General features: G+C 45.2%; 1 protein-coding gene and 1 pseudogene across 1 annotated transcript; one reads left to right on the forward strand and one right to left on the reverse strand.

Moving 5' to 3' along the window:
• The first annotated feature begins 11,216 nt into the window (after window positions 1–11,216).
• LOC109780940 (F-box protein At5g03970) lies at window positions 11,217–15,517 on the forward strand. The gene is made up of 3 exons (XM_020339521.4): window positions 11,217–12,355; window positions 13,396–13,495; window positions 15,259–15,517. The coding sequence occupies exons 1-2, from the start codon at window positions 11,257–11,259 to the stop codon at window positions 13,446–13,448; spliced, it is 1,152 nt and encodes a 383-aa protein (XP_020195110.1). The 5' UTR covers window positions 11,217–11,256; the 3' UTR covers window positions 13,449–13,495; window positions 15,259–15,517.
• Window positions 13,684–14,578, reverse strand: LOC109780935 (uncharacterized; annotated as a pseudogene).
• Window positions 15,518–17,800: the final 2,283 nt, after the last annotated feature.

The raw sequence follows: 17,800 nt of genomic DNA on the forward strand, positions 1-17,800 counted from the left end.
GCAGGGGGCGCGCCCTCCACCCTCGTGGAGTCCTCGTGTCCTTCCCGGACTGCTTCTTATTTTTCTATTTTTCTAAATATTCCAAAACGGAGAAAAATTGCCATTAGAATTGTTTTGGAGTCGGTTTACTTACCGTACCACATACCTATTCCTTTTTGGAGTCTGAAACATTCTGGAAAGTGTCTCTTATGTATTCCTCCGGGGATACGGTTTCAATAACATTGGTTTCAACATTTATAGGATTACCTGAGATATAATGTTTGATTCTTTGACCGTTCACCACGTTCGGATTTGTGCCTTCAAAGTTGTTGATTTTTATGGCACTGGAACGATAGACCTCCTCGATAACGTAAGGACCTTCCCATTAAGAGAGATGTTTTCCTGCAAAAAATCTTAAACGAGAGTTGTATAGCAACACATAATCGCCTACATTAAACTCACGCTTTTGTATTCTTTTGTCATGCCATCTTTTAACTTTTTCTTTAAACAACTTGGCATTCTCATAGGCTTGGGTTCTCCATTCATCAAGTGAGCTAATGTCAAATAACCTCTTCTCACCGGCAAGTTTGAAATCATAGTTGAGCTCCTTAATAGCCCAATATGCCTTATATTCTAGTTCTAGAGGTAAGCGACATGCTTTTCCATAAACCATTTTATACGGAGACATACCCATAGGATTTTTATATGCATTTATATAGGCCCATGATGCATCATCAAGTTTCTTGGACCAATTCTTTCTAGACCTATTAACAGTCTTTTGCAAAATTAATTTGAGTTCTCTATTACTCAATTCTACTTGACCACTAGACTGTGGGTGATAAGGAGATGCAATTCTATGATTAACATCATACTTAGCAAGCATTTTACGAAAGGCACAATGAATAAAATGTGAACCACCATCAGTCATTAAATATCTAGGGACTCCAAACCTCGGAAAAATAACTTCTTTAAGCATCTTAATAGAAGTGTTATGATCAGCACTACTAGTTGGAATAGCTTCTACCCACTTAGTAACATAATCAATAGCAACTAAAATATGTGTATACCCATTAGAGGCAGGAAACGGTCCCATATAATCAAAACCCCAAACGTCAAATGGTTCAATAACAAGTGAATAATTCATAGGCATTTCTTGACGTCTACTAATATTACCAATTCTTTGACATTCATCGCAAGATAAGACAAACTTACGAGCATCCTTGAAGAGAGTAGGGCAATAAAAACCAGATTGCAATACCTGATGTGTAGTTCTGTCTCCAGCGTGGTGTCCTCCATAAGCCTCGGAGTGACACTTGCGTAGGATCTGTTCCTGTTCATGCTCAGGTACACAATGTCTAATGACTCCATCTACTCCTTCTTTATAAAGATGTGGGTCATCCCAAAATTAGTGTCTCAAATCATAGAAAAACTTTTACTTTTGTTGGTATGTGAAACTAGGTGGTATAAATTTAGCAACAATGTAATTAGCATATCAATATACCATGGAGCAGTACGAGAAGCATTTACGACATTTAGTTGTTCATCAGGAAAGCTATCATCAATAGGTAGTGGGTCATCAAGAACGTTTTCTAACCTAGACAAGTTGTGTGCAACGGGGTTCTCAGCTCCCTTTCTATCAATAATATGCAAATCAAATTATTGTAGCAAGAGAACCCATCTAATAAGTCTAGGTTTAGCATCTTTCTTTTCCATAAGATATTTAATAGCAGCATGATCAGTGTGAATAGTTACTTTAGAGTCAACAATATAAGGTCTGAACTTATCACAAGCAAATACAACTGCTAAAAATTCTTTTTCAGTAGTAGCATAATTTCTCTGGGCATTGTCTAGAGTTTTAGTAGCATATTGAATAACATTTAATTTCTTATCAACTCTTTGCCCTAGAACAACACCTACAGCATAATCACTAGCATCACACATGATTTCAAAAGGTAAATTCCAATCAGGTGGCTAAACAATAGGTGCAGAGATCAATGCTTTCTTAAGTATTTCAAATGCTTCTACACAATCATCATCAAAGACAAATGGTATATCTTTTTGTAATAAATTAGTCAGAGGCCGAGAAATTTTTGAGAAGTCCTTAATGAACCTCCTATAAAAACCGGCATGACCAAGGAAACTTCTTATACCTTTGATGTCCTTGGGACATGGCATCTTTTCAATAGCATCAACCTTGGCTTTATCAACTTCAATACCTCTTTCAGAAATTTTGTGCCCCAAAACAATGCCTTCATTAACCATAAAGTGGTACTTTTCCCAATTCAAGACAAGGTTAGTTTCTTCACATCTCTGCAAAACTCGATCAAGGTTGCTCAAGCAATCATCAAAAGAAGATCCCTAAACGGAGAAATCGTCCATGAAAACCTCACAAATCTTTTCACAAAAGTCAGAGAATATAGCCATCATGCATCTTTGAAAGGTAGCAGGTGCATTACATAAACCAAAAGGCATACGTCTATAAGCAAAAGTACCGAAAGGGCAGGTAAAAGTGGTCTTAGCTTGATCATTAGCTGACACGGGTATTTGAGAGAAACCAGAATAACCATCTAGAAAGCAAAAATGTGTATGTTTCGATAATCTTTCTAGCATTTGATCAATAAAAGGTAAGCGGTAATGATCTTTTTAGTAGCTTTATTTAATTTGCGGAAATCAATTACCATCCTATAACCTGTAATAATTCTTTGCGGAATCAATTCATCTTTATCATTAGGAATGACTGTAATACCTCCCTTCTTAGGGACACAATGGACAGGACTTACCCACTGACTATTAGCAACGGGATAGATTATACCTGCCTCAAGGAGCTTTAGTATTTCCTTTCTTATCACTTCTTTCATTTTAGGATTCAGCCGTCGTTGGTGATCAATAACGGGTTTGGTGTCTTTCTCCAAATTTATTTTGTGTTGACATTGAGTGGGCTAATGCCCTTAAGATCATCAAGAGTATATCCAATAGCAGCACAGTGCTTCTTCAGAGTTTTCAATAATTTTTCTTCCTCCTTCTCTGAAAGGTTAGAACTAATAATAATAGGATATATCTTCTTTTCATCAAGATAAGCATATTTAAGAGTATCAGGCAATGGTTTAAGCTCAAACACGGGATCACCCTTGGGTGGAGGAGGATCCCCTAGGATTTCAACAGGCAAGTTGTGTTTCAGAATAGGTCCCTGCTTAAAGAACACTTCATCTATTTCCCTTCTTTCATTCATAAAAATATCATTTTCATGGTCTAGCAAATATTGTTCTAAAGGATCACTAGGAGGTACGGCAATAGAAGCAAGACCAATACTTTCATCTTTACTAGGAAATTCCTCTTCACGGTGTTGTCTACGAAATTTAGAGAAATTAAACTCATGAGACATATCACCTAAACCAATACTAACAACATCCTTTTCGCAGTCTATCTTAGCATTAACAGTGTTTAAAGGGTCTACCAAATATAATGGGACAAAAGCTATCTTGTGGGGAACCAAGAACAAGAAAATCAGCAGGATATTTAGTTTTCCCACACAAGACTTCAACATCTCTAACAATCCCAATTGGTGCAATAGTATCTCTATTGGGAAGTTTAATTGTGACATCAATATCTTCTAACTCAGCAGGTGCAATATCACGCATAATTTCTTTGTATAAGTCAATAGGTATTGCACTAGCACCCATGTCACATAAGCCATGATAACAATGATCTCCTATTTTAACAGAAATAACAGGCATGCCTACCATAGGTCTATGTTTATCTTTAGCACAAGGTTTAGCAATTCTAGCAGTTTCATCACAGAAATAAATAACATGCCCATCAATATTATCAGCCAAGAGATCTTTAACAATAGCAATATTAGGTTCAACTTTAACTTGCTCAGGAGGTGTATAAGTTCTAATATTGCTTTTACGAACCACAGTTGAAGCTTTAGCATGATCTTTTATCCTAACAGGAAAAGGTGGTTTCTCAACATAAGCAGTAGGAACAATAGGATCATTATAAGTGATAGTCTTTTCTTCAACTTTAATAGGTGTAGCTACTTTTACTTCTATGGGAGGATGATATTTAAACCACTTCTCCTCAGGGAGATCAACATGAGTAGCAAAAGATTCACAGAAAGAAGCTACTATCTCAGAGTCAAGTCCATATTTAGTGCTAAATTTACGGAAAATATCGGTATCCATAAAAGATTTAACACAATCAAACTTAGGTGTCATACCTGAATCCTTACCTTCGTCGAGGTCCAAATCTTCAGAGTTGCGTTTAATTCTTTCCAATAAATCCCATTTGAATTCAATAGTCTTCATCATAAAAGAGCCAGCACAAGAAGTATCGAGCATGGTGCGATTGTTATCAGAAAGCCGAGCATAAAGTTTTTGAATAATCATTTCTCTTGAGAGCTCATGATTGGGGCATGAATATAACATTGATTTAAGCCTCCCCCAAGCTTGAGCGATGCTTTCTCCTTCGCGAGGCCAAAAATTATATATATAATTACGATCACGATGAACAAGATGCATAGGATACAACTTCTGATGAAATTCCAATTTCAATCGTTTGTAGTTCCATGATCCCATATCATCACATAGCCTATACCATGTCAATGCATCTCCCTTCAAAGATAAAGGGAAGACCTTCTTCTTGATAACATCATCGGGCATACCTGCAAGCTTAAATAATCCACAAACTTCATCCACATATATTAGGTGCTCATCAGGATGTAACGTTCCATCTCCTGCAAAAGGATTAGCTAGCAGTTTTTCTACCATACCCGAAGGAATTTCAAAGTAGACATTTTCCTTTTCAGTAGGTTCAGTAGGTTGAGGAGCAACTCTTTGCTCTTCTGGTCGGGGTGAAGATACCCCGAACAAGCCCCTCAGAGGAACAACTGACAGTAAATTTCAGCACACTATATAAATTTTTCCTTACCAAATTCCACCTACCAAAGGCGCTTCACTCCCCAGCAACGGCGCCAGAAAAGAGTCTTGATGACTCACAAGTATAGGGGATCTATCGTAGTGCTTTCGATAAGTAAGAGTGTCGAACCCAACGAGGAGCAGAAGGAAATGATAAGCGGTTTTCAGCAAGGTATTCTCTGCAAGCACTGAAATTATCGGTAACAGATAGTTTTGTGATAAGGTAATTTGTAACGGGTAACAAGTAACAAAGGTAAATAAAGTGCAGCAAGGTGGCCCAATCCTTTTTGTAGCAAAGGACAAGCCTGGACAAACTCTTATATAGAGAAAAGCGCTCCCGAGGACACATGGGAATTATCGTCAAGCTAGTTTTCATCACGTTCATATGATTCGCGTTCGGTACTTTGATAATTTGATATGTGGGTGGACCGGTGCTTGGGTGCTGTCCTTACTTGGACAAGCATCCCACTTATGATTAACCCCTATTGCAAGCATCCGCAACTACAAAAGAAGTATTAAGGTAAACATAACCATAGCATGAAACATATGGATCCAAATCAGCCCCTTACGAAGCAACGCATAAACTAGGGTTTAAGCTTCTGTCACTCTAGCAACCCATCATCTACTTATTACTTCCCAATGCCTTCCTCTAGGCCCAAATAATGGTGAAGTGTCATGTAGTCGACGTTCACATAACACCACTAGAGGAGAGACAACATACATCTCATCAAAATATCGAATGAATACCAAATTCACATGACTACTAATAGCAAGACTTCTCCCATGTCCTCAGGAACAAACGTAACTACTCACAAAGCATATTCATGTTCATAATCAGAGGAGTATTAATATGCATATAGGATCTGAACATATGATCTTCCACCAAATAAACGAACTAGCATCAACTAAAAGGAGTAATCAACACTACTAGCAACCTACAAGTACCAATCCCAGACTTAGAGACAAGAATTGGATACAAGAGATGAACTAGGGTTTGAGAGGAGATGGTGCTGGTGAAGATGTTGATGGAGATTGGCCCTCTCTCGATGAGAGGAGCGTTGGTGATGACGATGGCGATGATTTCCCCCTCCTGGAGGGAAGTTTCCCCGGCAGAACAGCTCCGCCAGAGCCCTAGATTGGTTCCGCCAAGGTTCCGCCTCGTGGCGGTGGAGTCTCATCTCGAAAGCTTGCTTCTTATTTTTCTTCGGACGAAAGGCTTCATATAGCAGAAGATGGGCATCGAAGGGCCAACAGGGGGCCCACGAGGCAGGAGGGCACGCCCCCACCCTCGTGGCCAGGGTGTGGGCCCCCTCTGGTATTTCTTCCGCTCAGTATTTTTCATTATTTCCAAAAATAACTTCCGTGGAGTTTCAGGACTTTTGGAGTTGTGCAGAATAGGTCTCTAATATTTGTTCCTTTTCCAGCCCAGAATTCCAGCTGCCGGCATTCTCCCTCTTTATGTAAACCTTGTAAAATAAGAGAGAATAGGCATAAGTATTGTGACATAATGTGTAATAACAGCCCATAATGCAATAAATATCGATATAAAAGCATGATGCAAAATGGACGTATCACAGCCTGTTTAAAAACCCAACAATCTCTGTCGGTATGATTGGCTTGTTTGTCTGGGGTGCCATGTATCTGGCACGGACGATCGAGTATGCGGTCCAAGTTGGATGGTCCCTCATTGTTCCTTTTGTAGGGCTTCTTTCGTTGACCGGACTTGGAGCCGCTGAATCCGGCGTTAACTGTGGTGTCATCGGTGTTATCGCCATTGCTTCGGTGTTTCTGTCTATTGCGCCGGAGCTTGATGTTGCTGTTCTTGGCCTCGGAGGGGCCTGCCTCGCTGACTGTGTTTTTGCTACGAGCCAGCCAGCTGTCCTCACCCGCGCAAAAGTGGGTCATGAGTGCTGTGAGGGCTGCCATGGATTTCAGCTTTTCTTGGCCGAGGTGGCCGGCGAGCCATTCGTCACGGATGCTGTGTTTGAAGGCTGCTAGGGCTTCGGCATCCGGACAGTCAACGATCTGGTTCTTTTTGGTTAGGAACCTAGTCCAGAATTTGCTGGCTGGTTCTTCGGGTTGTTGGACTATATGACTTAAGTCATCGGCATCTGGTGGCCGGACATAAATACCTTGGAAGTTGTCAAGAAAAGCTTCTTCCAAGTCCTCCCAGCTGCCGATAGAATTTTCAGGCAGGCTATTTAACCAGTGTCTAGCTGGCCCTTTTAATTTTAGTGGGAGGTATTTGATGGCGTGGAGGTCATCTCCGCGAGCCATATGGATATGGAGAATAAAATCTTTGATCCACACTGTGGGATCGGTTGTTCCGTCGTACAATTCAATGTTGACGGGCTTGAACCCCTCGGGGAATTCGTGATCCAGTACTTCATCTGTGAAGCAGAGGGGGTGTGCGGCGCCTCTATATCGGGCCGCGTCACGGCGCACCTCCGATGAAGTCCGTCTGCGGTTATCGGCCCGGGCGTGACTAGGTTTGTCACGTCCGAATAGGTAGCCGTCATCCCGAGTAGGGAAGCGTCCTCGCGATCCGTAGATTGATCTGGTGTGTCCTGCTCTCCTGTCCAGGTCCTGCCGAAGGTCGTATGTATGGTCCCGAGCTGTTCTGTCTCTGTTTTCACGAGGCGGTGGGGCGGGCTGTTGTTCGACCTAAGTTGCCGTTTTATCCCGACCGCGGGGTGGTCGGTCTGCCGCACTATCCCGACCACGTGGTGGTCGTTCTGCATTGCGCGAGGGAGGTACGGGATCTGGTGCCTCCTCATCGAACTGAGGTAGCAGTCTGCGCTCCGGGTAACTCTTGGCTGGGCGCTTGAGGCCGTATTCTTCGGCTGCCCGGACATCGGTCCATCTGTCAATGAGTAGGTCTTGATCGGCTTGGAGCTGCTGCTCCTTTTTCTTCAGGCTTCTAGCAGTAGCTATTAGCTGGCGCTTGAAGCGCTCCTGCTCGAGGGGTTCCTTAGGCACGATGACATCCTCGCTGTCGAGGCTCTCCTCATCCTCAGAGACTGGACGATAACTATCGTCATCCGGGTCATTGGGCATGGCCTGTTTATCAGGGTTAACTTGCCCGTTGTCTTGTTCCTCCTGTTCGGATGCTGCTCCAACAGGGTCTTCATTGTTTTCGGCGTCGCCCGGAGTACTATTTTCTCCGGTGCCAGTGTTGCCATCTTTTGAGCGACGAGGCTTAGAACGGCGTTTAGGGCGCCGGCGCTTGGGCTGTGTCTCAGAAGGTTTATTTGCAACTGGATCTTCTTTGTCATCGTCGCTAGCTTTTTTAGGCGTGTCAACCATGTACACATCGTACGAAGAGGTGGCCGTCCAACGTCCAGTGAATGGCGGGTCTTGGCCTTGCTCCTTGTCGACATCGTCGTCCATACCGTCGATGTCTTCGGAGCCATAATCAAGCACGTCGGTTAAGTCATCGACAGTGGCTATGAAGTGGGTGGCGGGTGGGAAGCAAAATTCTCCATCGTCAGCCTCTAGCCCGAACCGAACATAGTTCGGCTGTGAGTCCTTCTCCAAGGACAAATTCTTTAAAGAGTTTAGCACGTCACCCAAAGGTGAGTGCTCGAAGATGTCTGCGGCGCTGAATTCGAAAATCGATAACCGATCCAGCTCGGCGTCCGCAGTCGTACATGGTCCGGAACTTATAGCCGGAGACGAGTCCGGAGTTCCGTTGACGCAAATATTGCAGGGTGTCGATTCTGTGTGCGGCTCCAACGCCGCGGACTCTATGGCCTCGGATGGCACAATCTGCTCCGGTTCTAAGGCCGTTGCAACAACAGGAACCATCTCCTGGATGCGATCCGATGACAGATTTAGGTCATGTTTATCGGAGCAAGGGGGAGCGATCTTCGCGGTCTCGAATCCGTCGAAGATCAGGTCTCCGCGGACGTCCACGACGTAGTTCAAGCTTCCGAATCTAACCTGATGGCCAGGGGCGTAGCTATCGATCTGCTCCAGATGGCCAAGCGAGTTGGCTCGCAGTACGAAGCCGCTGAACACGAAGATCTGTCTGGGAAGGAAGGTTTCTCCTTGGATGGCGTCACTATCGACGATTGAAGGGGCCATCGAACCTTTCTTCGACGGCACAGTGGAACTCCCAATGAAAGCACCAATGTCGGTGTCAAAACCGGCGGATCTCGGGTAGGGGGTCCCAAACTGTGCGTCTAGGATCGATGGTTACAGGAGACAAGGGACACGATGTTTACCCAGGTTCGGGCCCTCTCTATGGAGGTAATACCCTACTTCCTGCTTGATTGATCTTGATGAATATGAGTGTTACAAGAGTTGATCTACCTCGAGATCGTAATGGTTAAACCCTAGAAGTCTAGCCGGTATGACTATGGTAATGAGTATATACGCCATCCGGACTACGCCCTCCGGTTTATATAGACACCGAGGGGATCTAGGGTTACATAGAGTCGGTTACATAGGAAGGAATCTTCATAGTTGATCGCCAAGCTTGCCTTCCACGCCAAGGAGAGTCCAATCCGGACTTGGGTAGAGCCTTCGGCCTTCATCTCTCCACAGCCCACCAGTCCGGCCCATGGATAATAGGCCGGACGCCCGAGGACCCCTTAGTCCAGGACTCCCTCAATGTTGTCAAACATGATCAGTGATAATCAAGATCCGACCTAAATGGACTATGAGTTGGTAGATCCAAATGGTCCTACGTTTGAAGTTGGTGGAGCATCAAACCCAATCCCAACAATAAAAAGAAGGCAAATGTACGCAAGGCAAGAAGTTAAGCATTCACAACTTTTGAGTATATCTTGTTGGTTAAATCTTGGTTGGCCACAATCTTGGACCCCATATGTAGCACGGTGCAGAAGGGCAATAGGCATTGGGAGAAGATCCACAAGCACTGTCATGAACACAAACACTAGTGGACCTGCATCCTATCGTGACCACTCGCAATGTGGCATCTCTCCAATATCGATAGGTGGTCATTCAAAGGGAAATGAACAAGTACATCAGCCGCTATGCACAAGTGCTTGGCCGCCCTCAAAGTGGGATGGGAGTGGCAACGCACGTAAGGTTTTTTTTGTCATCATTTCAATTGCTAGTTTTTTTGTCAACATTTGAGTTGCTTGTTTTTTTGTTGCGTTCTCATTGTTATACATACATGTGGTGGTGGCGGCCACTATGTATCAAGAAACGGAGAAGAAGCCATTTGGTTTTAGCCATCGTTGGATGCTATTGAATGTCAAACCAAAGTGGACACAACTTGTGGAAGATCTAAAGGCGACAAGAGGAAGAATGATGGGTCAAACTCCCACCAATCAATTGGGTTGGACGAAGAAGAAGAAGATATTGTAGGGGAGAATGGAAGAGACACCGTGCCAAAGAATAATCGGCAAGTGATGAGAAACAAGTGGGAGAAGGCGGATGCCTCCCGTGACGTCGTGGCGACAATGTCCTCCAAATGGACAGGCATTTTTTCCGTAAGGGAGAACGGAAAAGAGGAGAGGTACAAACAAGCTCATGTTGGATGTGCAAAAGGATAGAGTGGATTGGGACCGGGAGAGGGCAAGCAAGAAACTGCAAATTGAGAGAGAGAAGATCGAGTTGAATAAAAAAAGCAGCGATCAAATGGGATCTCGAGAAGGCCCAGACATTTGGAGAGATTGAGTTTGAGAAGAAGAGGTTGCAACTTGCTCGAGACGCGGAGGATGTGAAAATCATGTTGACGGACGGAAACCTCTTCAATGAGCATGTATAGAAGTGGCTTGTGGGATGAAGAAGAAGATCAATGAACATACGGAGTACGAGGCGGCGATAATGGCGATGGTAGCAGTGGAAACAGAGGCAAGATGCAAGCAGGGGATGCTGCAAGGGTGCAGGCAGAGCAGGACGCACGGATGGCCACGGAGCAGAAGGCAAGGATAGCCGCGTAGCAGACGGCATGCATGGATGACGTCCGGCTAGTGATTCGGCCAGCGAGTGATCCATCACACTCGAGTTGAATTTCATTTTGGCATGTCCAATTTGTGAAACTATGATTTGTTTTACTTTGTCGCATTATTGAACGCTCGAATTTGTGAACTATAATCTATGACACATGAATTTAAGGATCCATATTTGAGGTGTGTGACTGTCTGGCAAGCCAAATAAGGCCTCATCCAATGCTATCTGTAGATGCATTAGATGCATCCGCGGGCGTATAAAGGGTGAATTTGCCAAGTCCGGCTATATAGATACTCTAGAGATTGTAGAATGGGAAACAAAGATAGGGCTCGAACATATACGGAAAAATTAAAAGATCTGTGGTTTTTTAATAAAACACCACAGATAATGACTCTAAGATCCATTTCGCGAACACGCACAACTATCCCCAATTCCAATGGACGAGCTCGCGGGCGGCCGCCGCCGCCATGCCGATTCGCCGCCTCTCCCGGACGACATGCTCGCGGAGATCCTCCTCCTCCTCCCGCCGGAGCCCATCCACCTCTTCCGCACCTCCTTCGTCTCCAAGCGCTGGCGCGGCCTCGTCCACGACGCTCGATTCCTCCGCCGCTTCCGCGAGTTCCACGGCGGGACGCCTCCGATGCTCGGCTTCTTCAACAACCACCCGCGGTCTCCCCTCTTCGTCCCCACCTCCGGCGGCTTCGCGGCCTCCACCGCGGCCAAGATGTCCCACGACGACTGGTGGGCCCTCCACTGCCGACACGGTCACGCTCTCCTCCAGAACCGCCGCACCGGGGCGATCCTCGTCTGGGACCTCGTGACCGGCGACCAGCGCCACCTGCCGCTCCCCACGCGGGCCCAAGAGTGGTCGTGCAACGGCGCGGTCCTCTGCGCGGCCGGCCACGCCGACCACGGCGACTGCCGTTCGTGCCCGTTCCTCGTGGCATATGTGTTCAGTCGGGAGCGTAATTCCGTCACCTCTGCCTGCACCTACTCGTCCGAGACCGGCGTCTGGAGTGAGCTCACCTCCATCGTCCTACCATTTGCATCTGTTGATGTGAAACCGATGGCTCTGGTTGGGAACACGCTCTACTGCTTGCTGGATAACTATAACATCCTTGAGTTTGATTTGGATAACCATAGGTTGGGTCTAGCTCAGAAGTTCCCACGCGACGCTATTGGTAGCTATCACGATCATATTGTCATCATGCCGACCGAGGATGGACGGCTTGGTTTGGCCGGAGTTGAAGGACTCAATCTCCATCTGTGGTCACTGATGGCAAGCATTGACGGGCTCGTAACATGGACACATGAAAGGGTCATTGATCTTGAGAATTTTCTTGCGCCAGAAGTGGTGGCGGCCACATTTAACTTTTGGGTGGAGCCAATTGGATTTGCTGAAGATGCTGGGGTGATCTTCATTTATGTGCACCCTAGCGTCTATATGATCCATCTCAAGTCCATGCAGATCGAGGAGGTGCCAGAGAAAGGGAACTACAGCAGCATACTTCCTTACACAAGTTTCTATGCTCCAGGTACTGCCATTGTGTCTAATGTCGTGCACTTCACTTTAATTTGGTCTGCCTTGTAGATGCTTCAATTTTCAAGCATAGTTTACTTATATTCATGTAATATTATTATCACTTCTTTACCAATTTGCGAAAGTTTTAAATAGCGGCTATAGTCCCGTCATAGCCGTTTCAGCAGGCTGCCACTAAATGGTCTTCATCTACAATTGTCCGGTAAAGTTGTGAAATAGCATTCTTACTTGCTTGTGTTTCACATGATTAATCTTTATCCAGAACCAAATCCTATAATTTGTGTGCCTCGTAATGAAGAATGAATCAGGTTTTTTGTATCAGGGAGAAATTAATTTCTTGATGTTCTGTCTGTGATACTTTCGGATCTAAACTGTTAGGATTATGTTTGTTGCTAGACTTTGGGTTTGTAGGTTTAGTCTGCGGCTTCAAAGGTGATTTCTTAGGAAGAGTATATCTGTTTCTGAGCACCGATTAAGTAAACTAAAGTGACTAATATAGTGTGGCTTTCATTTGTGTTGCATAATATATTGACAACTAATTAGCGGTTCATTGCAAGACTCGTATCTCTTTCAGTTTAAGTTACTGAATTCTAATATCTGCACAGTATCTTGTCAATCACTTGAGCTTTGTGTCATGATGGGATCCAGAGTGCTAACTTTGTCTCTTAATTTCTGGTCAGCATTCTTTGTTCCAGAGAGTAGGAAAAAAAAGGCATCCCTTCTGGTATTCCTATAATGTATCGTCATACAATGATACAAAACTTAAGTATATGCTCTGTAGTAATGAACAAGCCCACATCAAAGTAATTCTAAAAATGTTTCGGGTCAAGTAAATTACTTCATTTGTTCTAAGTTAGATGGTCTACAGTATCTCAGTGAATCATTTTAATGTTGTATGGCATTCTTATCTTGTAGCAAAAGCAAGTGTTTTCTGCAAGGTGAGATATATAACAGTGGCTTCATTGGTCTCCTTCTCTCATCAGCTATTTCCTTGCCCACATTTTTCATTGGTTTATTGACTCATTCTTCTCTTAGGAATTACCGCTGGTGGTGGAGACGATCAAGCTGAACTGTTAAACAGATGCTGAGATGATTATGCTGTGACATTTTCAGAGACGCCTTGTTGGATAAAGAGGTGATGTGAAATTTCTCTTGATGTATGTCTATTGTTTTGTTTGCGTGGCTGCGATGCATATGTCATGCTCAACGGTCGATATTCTCTTCTGTAATAAAGAAGCTGCCGCGCTATATGGAATACGATATGTTTTAGTTCTGTTTCTCTGGCCCTTAGACAACTACAGCTATCTGATCGACCTTATTTGGCTTTTCTCTTAGGGCATCTCCACTAGTCCCCCCAACAAGCCTCCCCAAGGCAAAATGCTCCCACTCGCACGCCCAGCCCCTTAGTTTTCGCCGGATTCGACCAAAAACGACGCCGGCGTCCCCAAGGCAATCCCAGGAAGCTGGGGGGCACCTGGGGGGCTTAATCTCGCCGTTTGCAGGCGCTGGCCCGCCTGCCAGCATCTCTCTGCCGTTCTTGCTCCTCCCCTCAGCTGCCCCCACCGGTTGCCGCTCCCCCGCGGCCTCCAGTGCCCAGGCGCGAGCCCGGCCTTGAGCCGCATGTAGTCGGCGATCCCCTCGATGAGCCCGCCGTTCGCCGCGCCCTGCCCGTTCCACTGCCACACGTGCGTCGCCTCGTGGTACAGCACGCCGGTCACCTCCTTCTTGACGTCGCCGGAGGTGTAGCCGCCGACGTAGCTGGTGCTGAGGTGGATGCCGTTGTCGCTGGTGTAGGCGAGGCCGTTGAACTCCTCCACGACGAGGGTGACGACGTCGCGAGGCCGACGGCCTGGTCGAAGCGCTGGCCGCCGGTGGTGTCCGACGCGTCGAACGTCACAGCCCGGGCCGGCGCGGCCATGGTCACCAGGAGGAAGATGGCTACCGTGGCTACCTGAAGATTCACCAGGTCCAAACGGAGGGAGTGCGCCGCGAGCAGGGCCTGCATGCACCGGAGCAGTGCCTGGTGTACGTGGCGCTCGCCGCAGGCGAGCTCGTCGGGCGGCGTCACGGCGGGGCGGCGCGGCGCGGCGTGAGCGCTTCCACGGACAGCCTGTCTCCTCAAGCTTCTCCACCACCGCCCGTGTGCTCGGCCGCGAGGGCCGCCACGACGTCGTCTGTGACCTGCTCGACGAAATGCCGCTGCCTACTTGAGGCTCAACACTGCTCCTGGGGGGTGCAACGAGTGGAAAAATTTGCGCCCCCAGGCCAAAATTTTCACCGGCAGCCCTCCAAGCGGCGAAACAAATGCCTCCTGGGGGTGCGATGCTCTTAGAGCTGTGGAACACTTCCTCCTGAATCTGCACACTTCATAGTTCATTGTGCCGATATGCTACCGCGATGCAGTTTTATCATGTCAAACAATTTTATATCATCTCTACAATATTCTTTTGCTTTATATATATAGTTCCTCGGTACGAGCTGGAGTCTGCACTTGCGAAAACACAATGACTGGAAAGTTTCAATTCAATCCTTCAATATGACATCGTGCTCCCATTTTGTGGGTTCAGTAAATCTCAACTTGCTACTAATCATCTTGAGCCAAAATGTTTCTTCAACCTGTCGTGCCCCTGGTATCTATATGATATTACCGTCCTATACAAATGTATCACCACACCTTGCTCGTATGCATTCTTGTAAGCCCCATGACCGATAATCTTGGTAGTTAAGTTTTCCATGTATTTAGATGTGCAGAGATATGTGAGAACATGTTAAACTGGTAGAAACTGCTTTCCTAGTGACGTTTGAACTTGCACATACTATTTTGTTTGGATTCCCCCCCACCCACCCACCCACGAGTAGCCAAATTGGCTCCACTGATGAGAATGCTTGCTATTGCAGGTACCTAGGTTATGCTCTTTGTTGCAGTTACTCACAGCTTACCCTCTCAATCTTTTGACTGGTGATGCCGGAAATGTTAGGCGCTCAATGTGGCTGTTTTCTTTTCTCTGTGCAAGTAGTGGTGCTAAATTTTCTTCTGCAAATTAAAATTCTATGCGGGTGTTACACTATGTTATGTGAGTCGAGGGTTCGAAAATAGTGAACCATGTGATGTTTTTTTGTTCATTTCAAAGATTTAAAGCCATGCTTCAGTCGTTCAGCGGGATTTGGAGTGTTGGATGCATTTTTAAGGTGCTGGAGTTTCAGCTTCAGAGATACATCCGCGCCTGTTTGAACCAGGAGTAAACCAAGCGTCGCCATCTCAGGTTATTTGAGCAGCCTGTGTGTAGACAGGTGCAACTAAGAAGAAGCTGCAGCAGCTAGCCTTTTGTGGTACAAAATCCTGGAGTTTGGCTTTTGGTCTCCTGAAGCTTGCTTTTTCAGTCTGATGATCCAAGTTTGTCCGACTGAACTTTCACTTTTCGTTCTGAGTGGTTGCCTCTGTGATCGCTAGTTAACCTTTTTCTAGTCAATATATGCATTGCTCGTCTCCGTTCGAAAAACTATCTTCTGCAAGTTGGGAGATCGCTCGAGAATGGTTCTTATACACGTGAATTGTTGTTAGTCACCTAAAGCCATCGAATTCTAGCTCTTCCAAAACCTAGTTCTTGGAGCCGTCCAAGTCCATCTCCCGATGTGTCCTTCCACGGAAGGACCACTGACTGACCACAGTCATCCATATTTTTTGAATCCTAAATTATGCAGAGAGTTTGTGAGGCAATGGAGCCCACATTGAAAAACCCTATATTCCTTGGGCTCGCTGTAGCATACCCTCCTCTCCGTAGCCGATACAATCTGTTTCATCAAGAAAATGACGAGATTTGAATCCATCAACAAACCGATGTCCATTGTGTCACCAACCAGTAGAGCTTAAGGCGCAGAGAGATGGTTGATTCTATGTTGATTGGCCAAGAAACTCTTTCTCTCTAAAAAAAGCCAAGAAATGAGACAAATATCATAGCTTTGATCTTGGAGGATTTGCACCTTTCAAACGAGAAACACACTTGATTTGCTCTTCTACTCTGTGATCCACTTATTCTTGTTTAAGACATATATCTAGGGGTTTTGAGTGATTTCGTTAAGATCTTTAGATGGGCTCATTCCCTTTGACTTGTGTATATATGGCTTATTAATCTTGGAGGCTGTGTGCCTCCTAGATAGTTCACTGGTAGAAAAAAGCCCTTTAGTCCCGGTTCGCAACAGCCTTTAGTCCCGGCTGTGCAACCGGGACTAAATATGTGCGACTAAAGACCCCCATCTTTAGTCGCGCCTCTTACGGACCGCGACTAAAGGCTTTAGTCTCGGTTCTTGTGGCTGACCGGGACTAAAGGCCCGTCCACGTGGGCGTCCGTGGTCCGTCGGGGCGAAGGACCTTTAGTCCCGGTTCTCGTGGCCAACCGGGACTAAAGGGCTCCTCCGCAGGTTTAGGGTTTTAGCCCCCCTAAACCTGGTTTCTTTTTAGTTTGGAGTGTTTTATTTCTTTTATATTATATTTTGTGTTTTATTTTAATTTTGATAAAGTTTCAGTACACATATTTTACGCTACTATATACATGCATATGAAATTTCAAACAAGAAGAATTCAAGAGGAATATATAATATATATTCAATCTCGGGTGACCATATACAACTTCGAACAAGTTTCCATACACAATTAGGATGGATGACCATATACAACTTCGTACAAGTTTCAATCTCGGGTATGCATATAAATTTCTTCGTCCTCGGTATAGTGTTCTCCTTTAGGATTGATAACTTCCTTCATGAAAAATCCTGCTAATTCTTCTTGAATTGGTCGGAAGCGAGCTTCTGGACTAAGCCTCCTCCGCAAGTTATCCGTCGCGTTCCGCACGCTATCCGATGCCTTCCGCTCCGTGGTGTGTCTCCGGATGTTCTCACAAACATAGTATCCACATACATTGGTCCCCGGTGGCTGCTTATCCACATTAACTAACCTTCTGAAATCTAGCTCATGTTTGAATTCACCGACAATTTCTTCTGAGAACCGTCTCCAAACCCTACAGGGCAAAGAAAATTAAATGAATAAGGAAGTTATTAGTTACTTGATATTAGAAAATGAACGAAAGAGACCGATCGATATAGAGCTCAAATGATTGAAAATAATTACTTTTGCAGCATTTTTCTCATGTCGGCCCAACGCTTTGGATCCGAATCCATAGAGTCCATGATTAGAACTCTGGAGGTGTGAAGTTCAATATTTAGCAGAATCCAGTGGAACCTGCGGACACGTTACATGCACAGTCATGCATAACTCATCGATTAGACATACCATGCATGGAGTAAACAAAAGAGAATGGGCACAAGAGAGAAACACTCACCCAAAATGGTAAGGAAATAGAATATGACTTTTGAGTTGATGCTTTCTAAGAAACTTGTACAGGTCTTTCTCCACGTCTTCGGGGTGATGTTGTAACACATGTCC

This window comes from Aegilops tauschii, chromosome 5 (genome assembly GCF_002575655.3).
Source record: "Aegilops tauschii subsp. strangulata cultivar AL8/78 chromosome 5, Aet v6.0, whole genome shotgun sequence".
Taxonomy (NCBI): domain Eukaryota; kingdom Viridiplantae; phylum Streptophyta; class Magnoliopsida; order Poales; family Poaceae; genus Aegilops; species Aegilops tauschii.

Bases quoted from the DNA above. Each gene is read 5' to 3' on its own strand.
- LOC109780940 (XM_020339521.4), top strand. From the start codon at position 11,257: ATGGACGAGCTCGCGGGCGGCCGCCGCCGCCATGCCGATTCGCCGCCT. The intron at 12,356-13,395 runs GTACTGCCATTG...TTCTTCTCTTAG, and splicing joins CACAAGTTTCTATGCTCCAG to GAATTACCGCTGGTGGTGGA.